This window comes from Salvia hispanica, chromosome 5 (genome assembly GCF_029641045.1).
Source record: "Salvia hispanica isolate PSC_SH4W2 chromosome 5, Shi_PSC_v1, whole genome shotgun sequence".
Taxonomy (NCBI): Eukaryota; Viridiplantae; Streptophyta; class Magnoliopsida; order Lamiales; family Lamiaceae; genus Salvia; species Salvia hispanica.
In genome coordinates this window covers 31,170,294-31,185,695 of record NC_142696.1, presented here as the reverse complement: position 1 = coordinate 31,185,695, position 15,402 = coordinate 31,170,294, and the positions used below count along the sequence as shown (strand labels likewise).

General features: G+C 34.4%; 1 protein-coding gene across 1 annotated transcript; it reads right to left on the bottom strand.

Annotated features, from left to right (window-relative positions):
• Positions 1–1,474: 1,474 nt before the first annotated feature.
• On the bottom strand, positions 1,475–5,918 carry LOC125187020 (1-acyl-sn-glycerol-3-phosphate acyltransferase 2). Its single transcript, XM_048083526.2, has 11 exons — positions 5,579–5,918; positions 5,292–5,414; positions 4,618–4,657; positions 4,445–4,518; positions 4,272–4,331; positions 4,002–4,079; positions 3,243–3,401; positions 2,659–2,784; positions 2,113–2,205; positions 1,938–2,021; positions 1,475–1,850 (listed from the first exon to the last, which is right to left on the bottom strand). Exons 1-11 carry the CDS (start codon positions 5,660–5,662, stop codon positions 1,614–1,616), a joined length of 1,158 nt encoding a protein of 385 aa, XP_047939483.1. The 5' UTR covers positions 5,663–5,918; the 3' UTR covers positions 1,475–1,613.
• Between the last annotated feature and the right edge of the window lie 9,484 nt (positions 5,919–15,402).

Sequence of the window (15,402 nt, the reverse complement as noted above, 5' to 3'; positions counted from 1 at the left end):
ATTATTTATAATATATTTAATATGTTATACTCCCCCGTCCACGATTAAGAGTCACACTTTTCTATTTCGGTCCGTCCCCAATTAAGAGAAACACTTCATTTTTACCATGAATAGTAAGTAGGTCTTACATTCCACTAACTCAATTCACTCACATTTTATTATAAAACTAATATAAAAAATGGGTCTCACATTCCACTAACTTTTTCAACCAACTTTTTTTTACATTTCTTAAAACCCATGCTCGGTCAAAGTGTGACTCCTAATCGGGGACGGAGGGAGTATTATCTAGTGTAAACTTTTTTATGCATTTTATTTTTAAAATAATTGCTGATTTGCTTCTCTTATAAAGGATTATGAATTTATTTATAAATAAGCAAGCATCTTTTACTAAGTATTGTATTTCTATTATAAAATATTTTAATGCATTTAATTTTAGTAAGTATCTTCTTTGCTTTAATCCGCATTAATTTTTTTTTCTCTGTTATTTAAAATAGAAACTTTGCTCAAATAAGCCAAAAAATTGTTAACAAATAAAGATAACGATGATGTAAATGCTCAAATGAGCATCTCCAACCATTTACACTAAAACTCAAATCTACTTTAGTGTAAATGTCACTCAAATTCATTTTAGTGTAAATATCACATCAAATTTGATTTTACTCCAGCTATTTACACAAAACTCAAACTTATATTATTCCTTTTTTACTAAAAAAATGATTTTAGTTTAGTGTAGACCTAAAAATAAGTCATTATTATTCAAACACTGAAAATGAAATTAATTTTGGAGTACTATTAGAGCTAATTACCTATCACATTTTAAGTTTCAGTGTACATTGAAAATTGTGTCCAATGGTCTAATATATAAATCTAAGAATCTTGATTTTAAAGTAGAAGTTATCTAAGTAGTAATACTTGAAAGTAATGTATCTACTTTTTATATATAATGAAGAGTCTTAATTAACAAAATAATATAAGTAGTAATACTTGAAAGTAATGTATCTACTTTTTATATATAATGAAGAGTCTTAATTAACAAAATAATAGTATAGAGATTTTGATTTAGAGAACAAATTAATGTAAACAAAAAAATTGGTCAAATTTTTAAAACTCTAAAAATTGTTATAAATATATATCGCACTCCAAACCTAGAATTGATACAATTTTTTTATTGACAAATAAACATATACTTTAAAAGTGGCCCCACGGTGGACTCGAATCTACACCCTTTAGTCAGGGCATCAACCACTCTACCACTTGACCAATAATACAATTCTAGTGTACCATTAAATACAAATAGGACGTAAATTAATTGTACTACTAAAATATTTTGAATTAAAAACAAAAACAGATTTATCATTTGTATAAAATTGATTAATTTCCGAGCAGAAAAGATGACTTCTTATGCAAAAATCTGTTCAAATACCCGTCATCCATAATTATCAACCAAATTTAATAAATAATAGTATTAAAACAATTTTAAAAAAATAAGCAACTTAATTATCAAACATTCAAATACTTTTTGAATTTTTCAATTTGATAAACGTATGCATTCCAACCCCATCCAACGAGGAACTCTAAACTAAAAGAACTTAACACAAAATGATACACAACACTTACTGTTGTTTTTCTTGTCTAGACTGCGAAGAGCTCTTCCCATTTGCAGATGGCGCAACCTTTGCAGGGGTGGATCTCTCCGACTGTGAGAACTGAATCAAGACTTGCATGAGAACAGTGACAACTCCCAAAGAAATGGCCGAAAATGTGATGCCTTTCCATGAGGAGAAGAGAGAGAAACACTGGATAATTTTCAAAGCCCCCAAGATGAGTAAAACTCCCCAAGAAGTAACAACCTGTTGTTACAGTATTTGATTATTCGTGATTGATCAAGAGGAAAGGTATGATTAGCTAAGGGAGAGGGGAGTGGAGAAGTAACGTACCAGAAGGGACTTAACTGGGCGCCCAATGTCTTGCCGGTGCTCACCAAAGGAATTTTCAGAGATATGCTTGTCTAATAGAGCGTCCTGGTTGGATACATAGGCACAGTTTATGAGGTTTTTTCACTGACTATGGAAAAGTATGAAGAGTTAGTATCGATAGGTAAACATGGTGCACCTTGGCAACAAAGGCATCCTTGCACCACTGAGAAACATCTTCGTTTGTTGTTGGCAGATCCCTCATTAAGTGTCTCTTAAGGTGGACATGCACCTTAACAATAATAAAATATTAGCATCTATATGATATAAAAGAGAATAGAATCTAAACATTCTTATCAGCATTTCCAGTGGTAGGATTTTATTTTTGAAAAACCAACTAAAGTTATGAACAGAATTCTACTCAATGAAATTTCACTGCAGATTGGTATTCCTACATCCAACAATATAGTATTCTGTAATTTAATCTGGAAAGGAGACCATTCGCCGTTCTGTTTTTAAAACTTAATTTTCTTGTTTTCGATAACTTTATTTGCTGCCCATCTGGATGGCACAGTGCAATATCTGCAAGTATATGCCACTAGTTTATCGGAAGCATAAAGTTCTAAATCTTTAAAGGTTGTCTAAGAATTGATACCACAGGGAAGCTGCAAAAAGTCTTACCAGTTACATCAAATTATACATAATTGACTAATCTGATACTGAGTGATAAGATTTGTAGGCTTACCACAGATGATTTCCCTCTAAATAGTCGCAGTATGGTTGGTGTAGGAGAACTTCTGGGAATAGCAATAGTTGCATCATAAATTGCTGGGACAAATGAACGCATATGACTTACTGAAGCAACAAAACCCTGAAAATAGAAATTGTAGACAAGTCAATGCTGCGCAGTATATTAGAAAATTTGTGCTCTTGAGAAACAGTTAAGCTTGACCAGAAATGTCAAAAAAAAAAAGAGGCCTAAAATTTTCACATATGTTCATCATTCAGCATAGTTTTGACTAAAATTCAATTGCAGTGATCATAGTGGTATTTTGATAAAATTGCAAAGTTTTGTGAGTGAGTAGCATTTCAAAAAACTTTAGGAGGGTAAGTCCAATTTTGGCAGATGTGGGAGCAAGTTAAATTTTCTTCTTTTTCTTGGATAAGATATAACATCATATAGTAAGATTTAGGTGCTTATAAACTCTTTTCCTATAAGCTTAGTCAACCACCCTCAGGTTTACTCAATAATCAAAACTAACAAAAAAAAAATTACTAAAATTGAGCTTGATAATGGCCATGAATCCTAGAAGCAAGTCAATTTGGAACCTTAGTACGAGGAATCAACACATTTCTTGGAACAGGTAGCCCAGTTGAGGATGCGTAGTCTTGAGCTGCTAAAAGTTTTGCCTGTGTGAAACGAGTACCCTCAACAAAGAGAGCTAGCCAAAATGGTCGAGGGAAATCCCTCAGCTGTTGCAGTCCCACCTGAAATAGATATTAGTTGAATTAGTATTGCATTCAATGTTTAGCCAAATCAGCCAGAAAACAAGCAAAAGATCAGTGTATACTTTAGCAAAAGGTAGTGTATACTTTAGCAAAAGATTAGTGTGTACTTAAGCATAAAAAAGTGAGAATATTAATAAATAGGTCAAATTGTCAGAAAATAACCAAGTTTGGTCAAATTCTACTAATCTGGTATGAGTGGTCAATTATATCATAACCTTGATATTTTTCTGAATTGTCCCAAAGTTTGGATTTGGGGAATACTGTGTATGATGTGGCAGACGGAAAATATTATGTGGACAAAACAGTGGGCTACTTAAAGACGTCGTTTGATACACTCACCTAGTCACCCACGTCTTTAATTTTTACACATGTGTGCGCCACATCAATAATTTTAGACATGTAGCACACCGGAAATTTTCGTCATAAGATAATTGAGAAAATTATCAAAGTTGTAATATAATCGGGCAATTTTTTAAATTACAGGATTGACCATAAATTGACCAAATTTGGTGGTTTTCTGGCAATTCGCCCTAATAAATATACTACTGATGATAAAAAAAAAGTTTAAATGATAAATACCTTTAACGTGCTTTCATCTGTTGCCCAGCTTCTTTCAAGAAAGAGATACTCAGAAAACCACATGGACCATCCTATCACCTTCACATATCAAAGCATCAGCTCACATTTGACAGTCTTATTGCATATCACAATTGTGATACAAGCATACAAAGTTTTGAAAATCTCAAAACCCATAAAGTGTAGCATTCTGTTAGGTAAACGTGAACAAGATGGATGTAGGACATACTTCAGCTTTAATTCCACAACAACAGTTCCATATTTGTTACTTACCGGAAGAAACTTTGATGATTTCTTCATAACTGCTAACGAGCTACCTAGGCAACCAGCTCGCTGTCATTAAAAGGTTCAAAAGTCAATTAGCTGGTAATAAACTAGAGATCAGGAAAGTTTTTGTTATCAAAGCAAAGAAAGACTCATTGATAGGCATCACGCAGGAGACTAACCTGAGCCAAAACCCATCCAACAAGCCAATCAATGTCACTTTTATGATTACATATGAGAAGTGCATGCTCTTTACCTGGAACATACAGCAGGAAAAGTATACATCAAAAATCTCGAGCAAGGGGTATAATAAAAGAAAACGCACATACGTCTAACATATGTTCTCCTGCCTTACCCATTAAATTAAAGGTCTCAGTGTGAGTGTACAATTCAATCTGCAACCAAAATCACAGTGCAGCATGAGACAAATGATTCAGAAGAAAACATTAAAACAAAATCAAAGCTATGACTCCTTTTCTATTTCCTATAACCTCTTCAATAGCAACAAATGATGCAGTATGGCATGTTTAACTGTATTATCCCAAGCTGACACTAATAATTCACATTTATCTAAATATCAATTCACTACAAAGCTAAAGAAATGCAACTTAGGATACTAACAATGCACCAAACTATTGACTTCACACTCATAATTCATATAGGGACTGTTCGGTTTGAAAGATTGTATCTCGAGATTAAACATGTAGTGTGTTTGGTTCATGAGATTGAATCACACAACTCAATCCTAGATGGATAATCATGGAATATTTATTTAGCCAACCTCATCCAACTAAAATAGTCTCACAATTCAATCCTAGATTATATCTTGGTACTCCATTTTATCTAGGAAACCGAATACTACCATAGAGCATATACAATTGCTGATAATCCAGCTCGAAATATGACACATTCAGATATAGGAGATCGATCAATAAAGTGAAAACAGGCTAACATTTTCTGGTAACTGTATAAACATCTAAAAAGTGCTGCTAACTAGAGAGCAATGAGGGGCTAATTCAATAGTTTCACCTTAACACCAGCCCACCAGTCAACCAGCCACACGAGCTCGAGCCACAGTAGCTCAGCCACCTCCTTATTTATCCTCCTATAAGTGCTCTTCGATAGCGGTCTTATTAGCACAAAACATACCGCCTGCAAATTTCCAGATGTACATATGCTTCATGAACTAAATAGGAAACGACAATGCAAAAATTGACCTAAAATCACAGAAGCTAAACGGTAACACAAAAAATTGAACGGAAAAATTAAGTTGATAAATCGAATAAAAGAAGAAGTGAACATAACAACGCCCAGACCTGAATTGAATTGACGATGAGGCCGGAAATGAAGAAGAACACTGCTAAGGGCACAATCACTATTGCCGTCGGCGCAATCGTCATAGTTGGTGCAAATTGGGGGAGGAAAATGAAGAAAAATGAGTTTAATTGATGAGATACGGCACGGAAGTCCAGCAAATATACGCGGGTGAAAATTTCTAGGAAGATATGCAAAAACAAACAATGTGGCAGGTTTCAATTAATGAAACAGATGAGAGGTGACAACATCAATATGAACATGCAACTAGTGGAAGAGTACAAATAATACATTTAGTGAGAGAGGGAAATAGAGGTGATATTAATGGCGGAAATGGTGAAGAGGTAGGCCTAACTCAGTAGAGTTGCACCGCGGCTCCCTATAGTGACTTGGATGGGCGGACGTGGCGCGGGGGCGCCCACGAGAGCGCCACTCGCGTGGCTAGGCCGCGGCGGTCCTATTGCAGCGGCCACGGGCCGCGGCTCTTCTAATTTCTAATTTTTTTTTTAATTTTCGAAAATATTTCTATATATACCTAAAATTCAACTCTTATTTTTACTCTACTCTCACACACAATTTACCCTATTCCCTTCAATTTTAATTTTTGTGAAATGCAAGGCGGAGACGATCCCGGCTATGGAGATTCGGGACAGGGGAGCTTTCCACCTCCCCAACTTTGGAGACCAAGTCCCACCCCTCCTCCATCCCAGATGTGGAGTCCGCCATCGCTGGCGCCATGGCAACAAACACCCCAAAACCGGGGTCAGTCCCCGGCTTATCAGCAGAGATATGCGAGTCGTACCCAACCGGGGACGGGCGACTACCGACCCAACATGGACGCGATAAACTTCCCGTCCCAATTCCAATCCTCTCCATTCCAGAGCAGTCAATCTCCGCTTGATGAATCTGATAGATTCACATGGGAACAATTGATGGGGTCCCCTGAGACCCCGACGCCCGGTCGTGTAGAGACGGGGAGAGGAAGCGGTGGAAGAAGCGGCAGCGGCGGCGGCAGCGGCGGGCGAGGCGGAGGATCCGCGCAAGGTGGCGGCGGCGGGCAGGAAAGCGGCTGCGGTGGTGGCGGAGAAGGCGATGGCGGTGGTGGTCGACGAGGGTTTCTGTACACGGACAATGAGTCCGTTGCTATTGCTAGGTCAGGACGCGGTGACGACAGATGCTATAGCTGGCACGGATCAGACCGACTTATGCTTCTGGCGGAAAGTCCTGGTGGTGTACAATCAATTCAAACCGTCGGGGAGCGTCAACCGTACACCCGATCAGATCCGAAAGAAGTTCGGCAGGTTCACTACAGCTCTCCGGAAGTTCATGGTATATACAAGAACCAATTGCGCACTGCTGAGAGTGGCCGCAACGAAGCCGACGTAAAATCCTTGTCGATGCAGTTGTTCAATGTGCAAGAGGGCAAGAAGTTTACCTACTGGGCAGAATTCCTCGTTCTACGGGACTCCCCGAAATACATAGCCATCTGCGAGAACGCGTCTGATTCTGGGCCGAGGCGTCCAAGACGGGGCAGGGCCGACAACTACAGCAGTAGTAGTGGCGGTTCAAGGACCTTCGACCTTAACGACGAGGTTATGGAGGAGCCCCCCTCGTCACTATCCCGGCGTCCACGGCCCTTGGGTCAACAGTCCGCAATCAAAGCCGCTAGATCCGCCTCCGCCGCTGCCTCCCAACACTCTGCTGCGGGCCCGTCTGCATCCGCCCCCAGATCGGCCCAAGCGGCATTGAAAAACAACCTGGAGGTGCAGATGATGAAGGAACTCAAGGACACTCTGACTTTGTATGAGAAGTCGACCGACCCGCCTACCAAGAGGATGTACTGCAACCTTATAGTGAGGCTGAGGATGTTGTTGGGGTGGGGGGGCACGGCGGCGGCGGCGACGGGACCTCAGAGCGGTGGCGGTGGTGGTGACGGTGATGGCGTTAGGCGGTGACGATGCAACGGGTGAAGAAGAAGCGGCGGATTCTGATGATGACACCGAGTAGTCGGCGATGGCGGTGTTTTTTTTAGTTTTTGTTTCAGTGTTTTAAAACAATTTTCCTTGTATAATTTTACCCCGTTCTATAATACAACGAAGATTTGGTTTTCGATTTAGTTTTCACTAAATTATGCATTTTATTTAATTATTATAGTCTAGCAATTTTTATTGTAGTAAAATTAAAATATAAACAAAATGGAAAAAAAAATAAATGATTGTATGGTTTGGGCATGTCCACTGTAGTGGAAAACATGGGCGTTAGTGGCCCGCCCACGATTTTGTGGCCTGGCCACACTTTGTGGCTTGGTGGCCAACTATAGTGGACACTCTAATCAACTCCCTCAGTCACTCCGTCACCCAAACTATTTAAGAAATGTGTAAAAAATAAATTTAAAAAGTTGATAACACGTGGATTTTACTTTAATACTCCCTCCGTCTCAAGATAAACGACTCACATTCCTTTTTGGGACGTTCCAGGATAAGTGAGTTATTTCCTTTTTTGGTATTCTTTCTCTTAGTTTTTTTCTCTACTTTATTAACTCTAACAAAATCTTATTTCCTTAAATTTTGTGCCGAAAAGTTTTTGCTCACTTATTTTGGGACAGAGAGAGTATTAAGTTTAGAGGGAACATCTTTTTTGGTCCACGAACTTTGCCAAAGTGTTATTTTAGGTCCGTGAACTTTGAAAATATCATTTGAGGTCCATCAACTATGGGTTAATATCATTTGAAGTACTTTTTTACTATTTTCAAGTTTTTCTGGACAAAAATACCCTCGATAGTCAATACCTTAAAGGGTATATATTTTTAATAAACTTATCATATACTCATATTTTTTATAAATATCTTTACAATATAATTTGACCTTCAATATTGTCACTTAATTTTGTGACATGCAAGTAAAATTGCTTCTTCAATTTTTTATATTAAAATTGAATAAAGAACTTTTCTTTAATAATAAAAAATTGAATAATAATCTTTTCTTGCATGTCACAAAATTAAGTGATAATATTGAATGTCAAATTACATCTAGAAAATTCATCAAAAATATATAGTAAAGATATTTATAAAAAATATGAGTGTATGATAAGTTTGTTAAATATACCCTCAAAGATATTGAGGGTATTTTCGTCCAAAAAACTTGGAAATAGTAAAAAAGTACTTCAAATGATATTAATCCATAGTTGATGGACCTCAAATGATATTTTCAAAGTTTACGGACCTAAAATGATACTTTGGTAAAGTTCGTGGACCAAAAAAGATGTTCCCTCTTAATTTTATAATATAATAGGAGGAAGAATGAGTTAGTTAAACGTAAGATAAATTACCAAAAATAGCAAAATTAAAGTGAGATAATTAATAAAGAGCGGACCAAATTAAAAAACTGGAACACAAATGGAGAACGGAGGGAGTACTCCATTTTTCCCTTTGACATTGACATGCACCGGTTTAAATGTGAAATTAGTAAGCTATGAAAGAGATAGAAAAAATTAATTAAAATATTATTAATAAAGAATAAAGCATACTTCACAAACTTATACTTCACAAACTTATATATTGTACAAACTCAAAACTCATCTACACAGATTCAACACAATTTCAATACAACATCAACACAGTATAAAATTTCAAGATTTAAATGTCAACACAGTATCAACACAACATCAATCATCGACTACCGTTGAAATTCTATGACATTTTCCTGTTAATGTTTTTTTGTGATCTGCTGACATTTTTCAATGGTCCATATCATAATTTGAATTTGTACAATATTTAGAGTTTTCATTTGATCACATTCCGAAAAGAATGTTACTTCCTTAATTTCATAATAGATGTCACACTTGGATGGTGACACACTATTCTAGAAGATGTTGTTTCACGTGTAAAGTGATTGGAGAATATATTTTTATATTTTGTATGAGAAAGAACTTTTCTTAAATAAAAAAATATGAATAAACTAGAAAAAAATGTGATATTTGTTAGTATGATATATAATATAGAGAGAACTAGTGTTATATAAGAAGGAGAGGGATTAGTATGAAAATCCAACTTCTAGCATTTTCTATAACAAATTATTGATAATTTTCTACTCCGTATAATCCATTTATAAGAATTTTATCTACAATTTCCCTACCATTTAATTAAAAAAAATGTTATTCTTGTCCACAAAAATAATATTCCATTCATCATTTTATTGTAGTTGCATTGTTTTGGACACGAGATTTAAAATAATTGTGTTAAATGAGTTAACAAAAGAGAAAATAGAATAGTAAGAAAGAGGAGATGTGAGCTTTTTGTAAAAAAATGATTTAGTTATTGTTGGACAATCCAAAAAGAAATACTTTGGCTTAGAAGAATAAATGAAGTATTAATGATGGACGTGACACATTTTAATATGAAGTTGATAAAGTGATTGAGATATAAAAAATAAATAGTTTAAATATTGATAATGAAAAATGATACTCACCTTAATTTATATATAAATTATCATGAATATGAATAGTTTTCGTAGGTAGAAATAATAGTTGGCAAATAGTTACAATTTGTTAAAAGATTCTATTAGGTATTCCACATTTTTTTTGTATATATAATATATTTGTAAAATTAATAAAATAAAGTTGAGATCATATATTGAAAAAGAAAAATGGAATACTTTTGAATCTTTTATGGATATCAAAATTGTGTTGAACTGTTTATTGGGGAAGGATATATAACATGAATAAGAATTATGAGTATCAGTTTGGCCCATAATTGTTTAGTCTAAATTTTATGGGTTGATCCGAATAGCTTTCTTAATTTAAATAATTAGAGCAGAAAAATGATAATACAATAAGAAATCAGGCTAGCTCAATCATATTATCGGGGAAGCTTTTTTTATTTTACTTTTTCTTTTTGGAATTAGCGCCTCCCCACTCCGATTTAATCCAACGCAATCACTCTTTCTGGTTAACATTCATAATAAAAATAGTAAAAAAATGGGTGTATAATTTAAAATAAAACAAAAAAGATAAAAATAAATTGAGGGTAATTTTCTACTTTTAGTATGTGATTAATTTAGTGGATAAACAAAAATTGGAAAAATATGGCTATTTTTTGTTTTTTGAATGGATGATAGTGTACTAAATACACGTGACAAATGTCCGCATGTATTAAAAAAAGGTGAAATTGACACAATCCAAATTATTTGGTGCTAGAAACTTTTTTGCAATTGAAAATAGTACTATTATAAAATGATTTTTGTTTTGTTTAATGATTGAACAGGAAGAATTGCTGTTTGTAATATTGGTGGGAATTAGATAAACCTAATAACCAAATCCATTTTATTCAATGGAAATCCTATTCAGTTTCTCATTTTCCTAACAAGTTACTAATGACTGGTAACCAACTCATTATTTGCGTTCATAAATTAGCTTCCCCAGCTGACAAACCTAACCTAACAAATAATTTCATCTTATTTTCGGCAAACATTAATGGTCATATGAATGTAATGTCAGAAAATTAAATAAACAAATACTCCCTCCGTCTCACATTTATAGTCACATTTAGTTAGGGCACGAGTTTTAAGGAATTGATGGAGAGTGGAATTGATGAAGTGAGATGGTGGAGTGTGTAATAAATGAAGTGAGATGGAAGAGTGAGATTGTGGAGTGTGTAATAAATGAAGTGAGATGAAAGAATGTGTAATAAATTAAGTGAGTTGGTTGAAGGTGGGTCCCTTGTTGACTTTTGGTTTTTAATTTTTGTTTTGGTTTATTTTTATGTTGATAATGGCATTTGGATGTAATTTTAGTGAATAATGGGGTAAAATTTTATGTCCAAATATGGAAAATTCTAAATGTGACTATAAATATGGGACGGACTTTTATGACAAAATGTGACTATAAAACTGGGACGGAGGGAGTAAAAAACAAGGCTCATCCACCAGTCTTCAACAAATACATTTTAGCACGCACGTGTACACAAATATAATATAGGGTAGTATAGTGATAATCTACAAACGGTACCTTTTCAACAAATTCAAAATTACCTAGTTGATGTGTTAACCTATGATGTTGACATTATTTGTCATCTGTTGACATCAAATCTTGAAATTTAGCTATCAATATCATAATTTTGAGTTTTATGGAGTATAATTTATTGAATTATTCTTTATTACATTCCATGGTATGTATAATTAAAAGAATATAAGATGATTCTCTGGATCATTAATTCAAATATTCAACTGTTGGGATTTAACAATTGTAAAAAAAAGCCCAATCGATTACAAAACCAAAGCATCCTATTTTAGATTAAAAAGATGAGCAAATTGATTTTCTTTTCTTAATTTCATTGATTTCTTTCCCCATTTACCAAGTTCATACTTTTTCACAAAAAAACATCCACAACTTTTAAAAAAAAGACAAATTGATTTTCCCCCCCTAATTTCATCATTTCATGTATTGATATTTGCATAGCATTTTGTGCAATCATTTCATGTATTGATATTTGCATAGCATTGTGTGTAGGTATGGTTTGGGTTTGGGTTTGGGTTTGGGTTTGGGTTTGGGTTTGGGTTTGGGTTTGAATTGTTAATATGATGTAATGAAAAATATATAATATGTTACTTGTGATACTTTTATTTTTTTACTAATTCTTGGTGTGGATTTAGTACTAAAATGAATTACAAACAATGTTGAAAAATGTTTCTGTGCTATTTATGCTAATAAATTTTAATATACTCTGAATCACAAATTTGGTATCCGGTGAATGCAACATGCATATTTGCGGCACATGAATGTATATTGCACTAGAGGTATCTAAATTAAGATTTTAATTTTTGAGATATTTTTTTCATTTTTTTGGATAATTTCTTTCTTATTTTCTTTCTTATTTTGTCCTTTATAACCTCAAGGACAAATTTTATCATTTCTATTTATTTCCGTTTTTCTATTTTCTCATATTATCATTCTGGATTTTCAGAGTACCTTTTGGAGATATAATCATACTAGACTCTCCCAACATATAATTCATTGTAATAACAAATCTAGCACCACTTAGACATTAATAATTACTATCCAGTCTATCAGGATTCTCGAGTAATGAACGACCTTGGTCATTTGATAAGTCAAAATAGTAGTTAATAAATATTGTATGCTCAAAGTTATATTAACAATTATTAAAAAAACGATAATCACTAGGACATCGTCTTTAAGTAAATAGCCAAAAAAGACTTATTACACTATTAGATCCGTTTAGTGCTATACTACACCGACGTCGTTCATTTCCTTAGGTAAGGGCATTTTCAAACAGATGTTGCAATATTTCACGATAGGTAGTTAAAACCTATCTAGGCCGTGAAATTCAATTTCTCTTATGCAAAGAACCAGCTGTGTTACCTACTGTGAACCTCTTTCACAACTATTATACTATGTAGAAACTTAGACTAGTTTGCTTCTCATATATTTAAATGTAAATCAAACATCTAGAAAATGCATAAACAAAAAACATTGTGACAAAATATTCGTTTTCATAAATTGGTAAAGTGGATTAAAGACTTTTACATATACAAGCATTCGAAAGATGTTTTACAGTATACTAAACTCTATCAACGCAATTGCCTGCACAAGTGTGTCCATCAATCCATTGCCTAATAACCCCGTCCATTGTCTTGCTGCCTCAGTGTTGCTCAGAGCTTCCAAATTAAAATGACCCAGTCTCGTGCCCCGGCATACCATTGAGATATTTGCATGCCACATTCCATTTTTTCCATTTACTTTCCTAATCCAATTTGTGTAGGTTTTTATAATTCCAAAACCATATGCTAGATTCAGTAATATCAAAGTTTCTTTCATACTCCCTCTGTCTGCCATTAGAAGTCACATTTGAGTTTGACACGGTTTTTAAGAAATCGTATAAAGAAAAGTGGTTAATATCAAAGTTTCTTTCATACTCCCCCCGTCTGCCATTAGAAGTCACATTTGAGTTCGACACGGGTTTAAGAAGTCGTATAAAGGAAAGTGGTGAGAATAGATAGTGGAATGTTGAACCCATTAGTTTTATACTCTCTCCGTCCGCCATTAAATGTCCCATTTTACTTTTACTCTATTTGGTAAGTGGATCCTACATTCCACTAACTCATTCCACCCACATTTTATTACAAAATCAATATATAAAAGTAGGATCTACATTCCACTAACTTTCCTACCTACTTTTCTACATAAAGTCAAACAATTTCTTAAAAACCGTGCCGGTCAAATATGAGACATTTAATCACGAAATGAGGGAGTAATAAAATGTGAGTGGAATTAGTTAGTGGAAAGTAAGGTGTACCTACTATTTATAGTAAAAGTGAACCGGAACTCCTAATGGCGGACAAACTAAAATGGACCGGGACTCCTAATGACGGCAGACTAAAATGGTAAACCGGAACTCTGAATGATGGATGGACTAAAATAGTAAATCGGGACTCCTAATGTCGAATAGAGTGAGTGGTAATTACCTCCTTCTGTCGGTAGAGTATGGAAGTAAGATAGTCCAGAATGCACATACTTCGGATCTCTCCGCTCTCTACAGGCTAGCTACCGTGACATACTAAAGGGGTACATTCAATATATCACCATCAGATGGATCTTCGGTTGCTTCTTCACTCATTTCTTCTGTGCTTTTGATTTTCCTAACAAATAACTCATGTCCGAGTCATTCCGAATTAGAACTGTCATCACTAGCACGTTCAATCTTGTCCATTCTATTCCCAAACTCGTGGAATTCATCATTAAATCTATTATGCCCAGATCACTGCAATATCATATGTTACTGTCTCTTGGGTTTACTGTTGTGCCCATTGAGACTGAAAGTCAACAACCGTATGTTGGGTTTGTTGTTGTGCCAATTGAGGTTCATAGTTAACAAATAACTAAATTTGGTATGTTTAAATAGTTGTTGCAAACATTCCCTCATATATATCTCAAAAAGTCAATGCCCACAAACTTATATCCATGATCCAATAAATAGCATGTTTCTATGTTAAAGTAATCTTAAACTCATTAACATTGATAATTATTCCAATACGATCACAAATTTTGATAACCAATTCATTGTAAGAAGTCGAGTTTTCTAACACAAGATATGCATTTGCCACAAGTGATTCATAAAACAAATCAATTGCATCAATCTGAGTTATTCTTGCATCCTAATATAAAAGAACACATAGACTATCTATATTCATAATCGTGCAATACATACACATTATTTTTTTACAAAATTTGATCAATTCAAAATACACTATATTCCAAAAATGTGATTGAATATTCTAATGAAAAAAAGAGAGAAATATGTTTCTAAATATAAAAAGTGGATATCTTAAGCGTGATAAATTAAAAAGGAAAGATTGACATCATAAGTGGGACGGAGGGAGTCTTAACTATCAATAATATACATGACTCTCTAATGTGAAGCAACAAAAAAGGCGACCCTTAAAATGTGTGACTTCCTAATGAGATGAAAAATGGTCCATTTCGGACCATTGATTTCCAAACTGAGTACATTTCAAGAATTTTGGCAAAGTAGAAAAGCCAATTGAGTCTATGATACAATGTACATGGCTGAACGAGGGAATTTCGTTTTCTGCTTTAATTCATAAACTTTACAGTAAAGCAAATAATAGAGCTAGCTTTTTGATTCATATGTTTGTACTCGTGGATGATAAACAATAAAGTTCTTGACCTAGTATTATCAAAAATGAACTTGTCCATTTCTTCTGAAATTTCATAGCAAAATTATTGTTTTACTCCATTTGACTCGGTTTCACTATATGTTTCTTCTATTTGAACGGTTCATGTAATGTTGTCA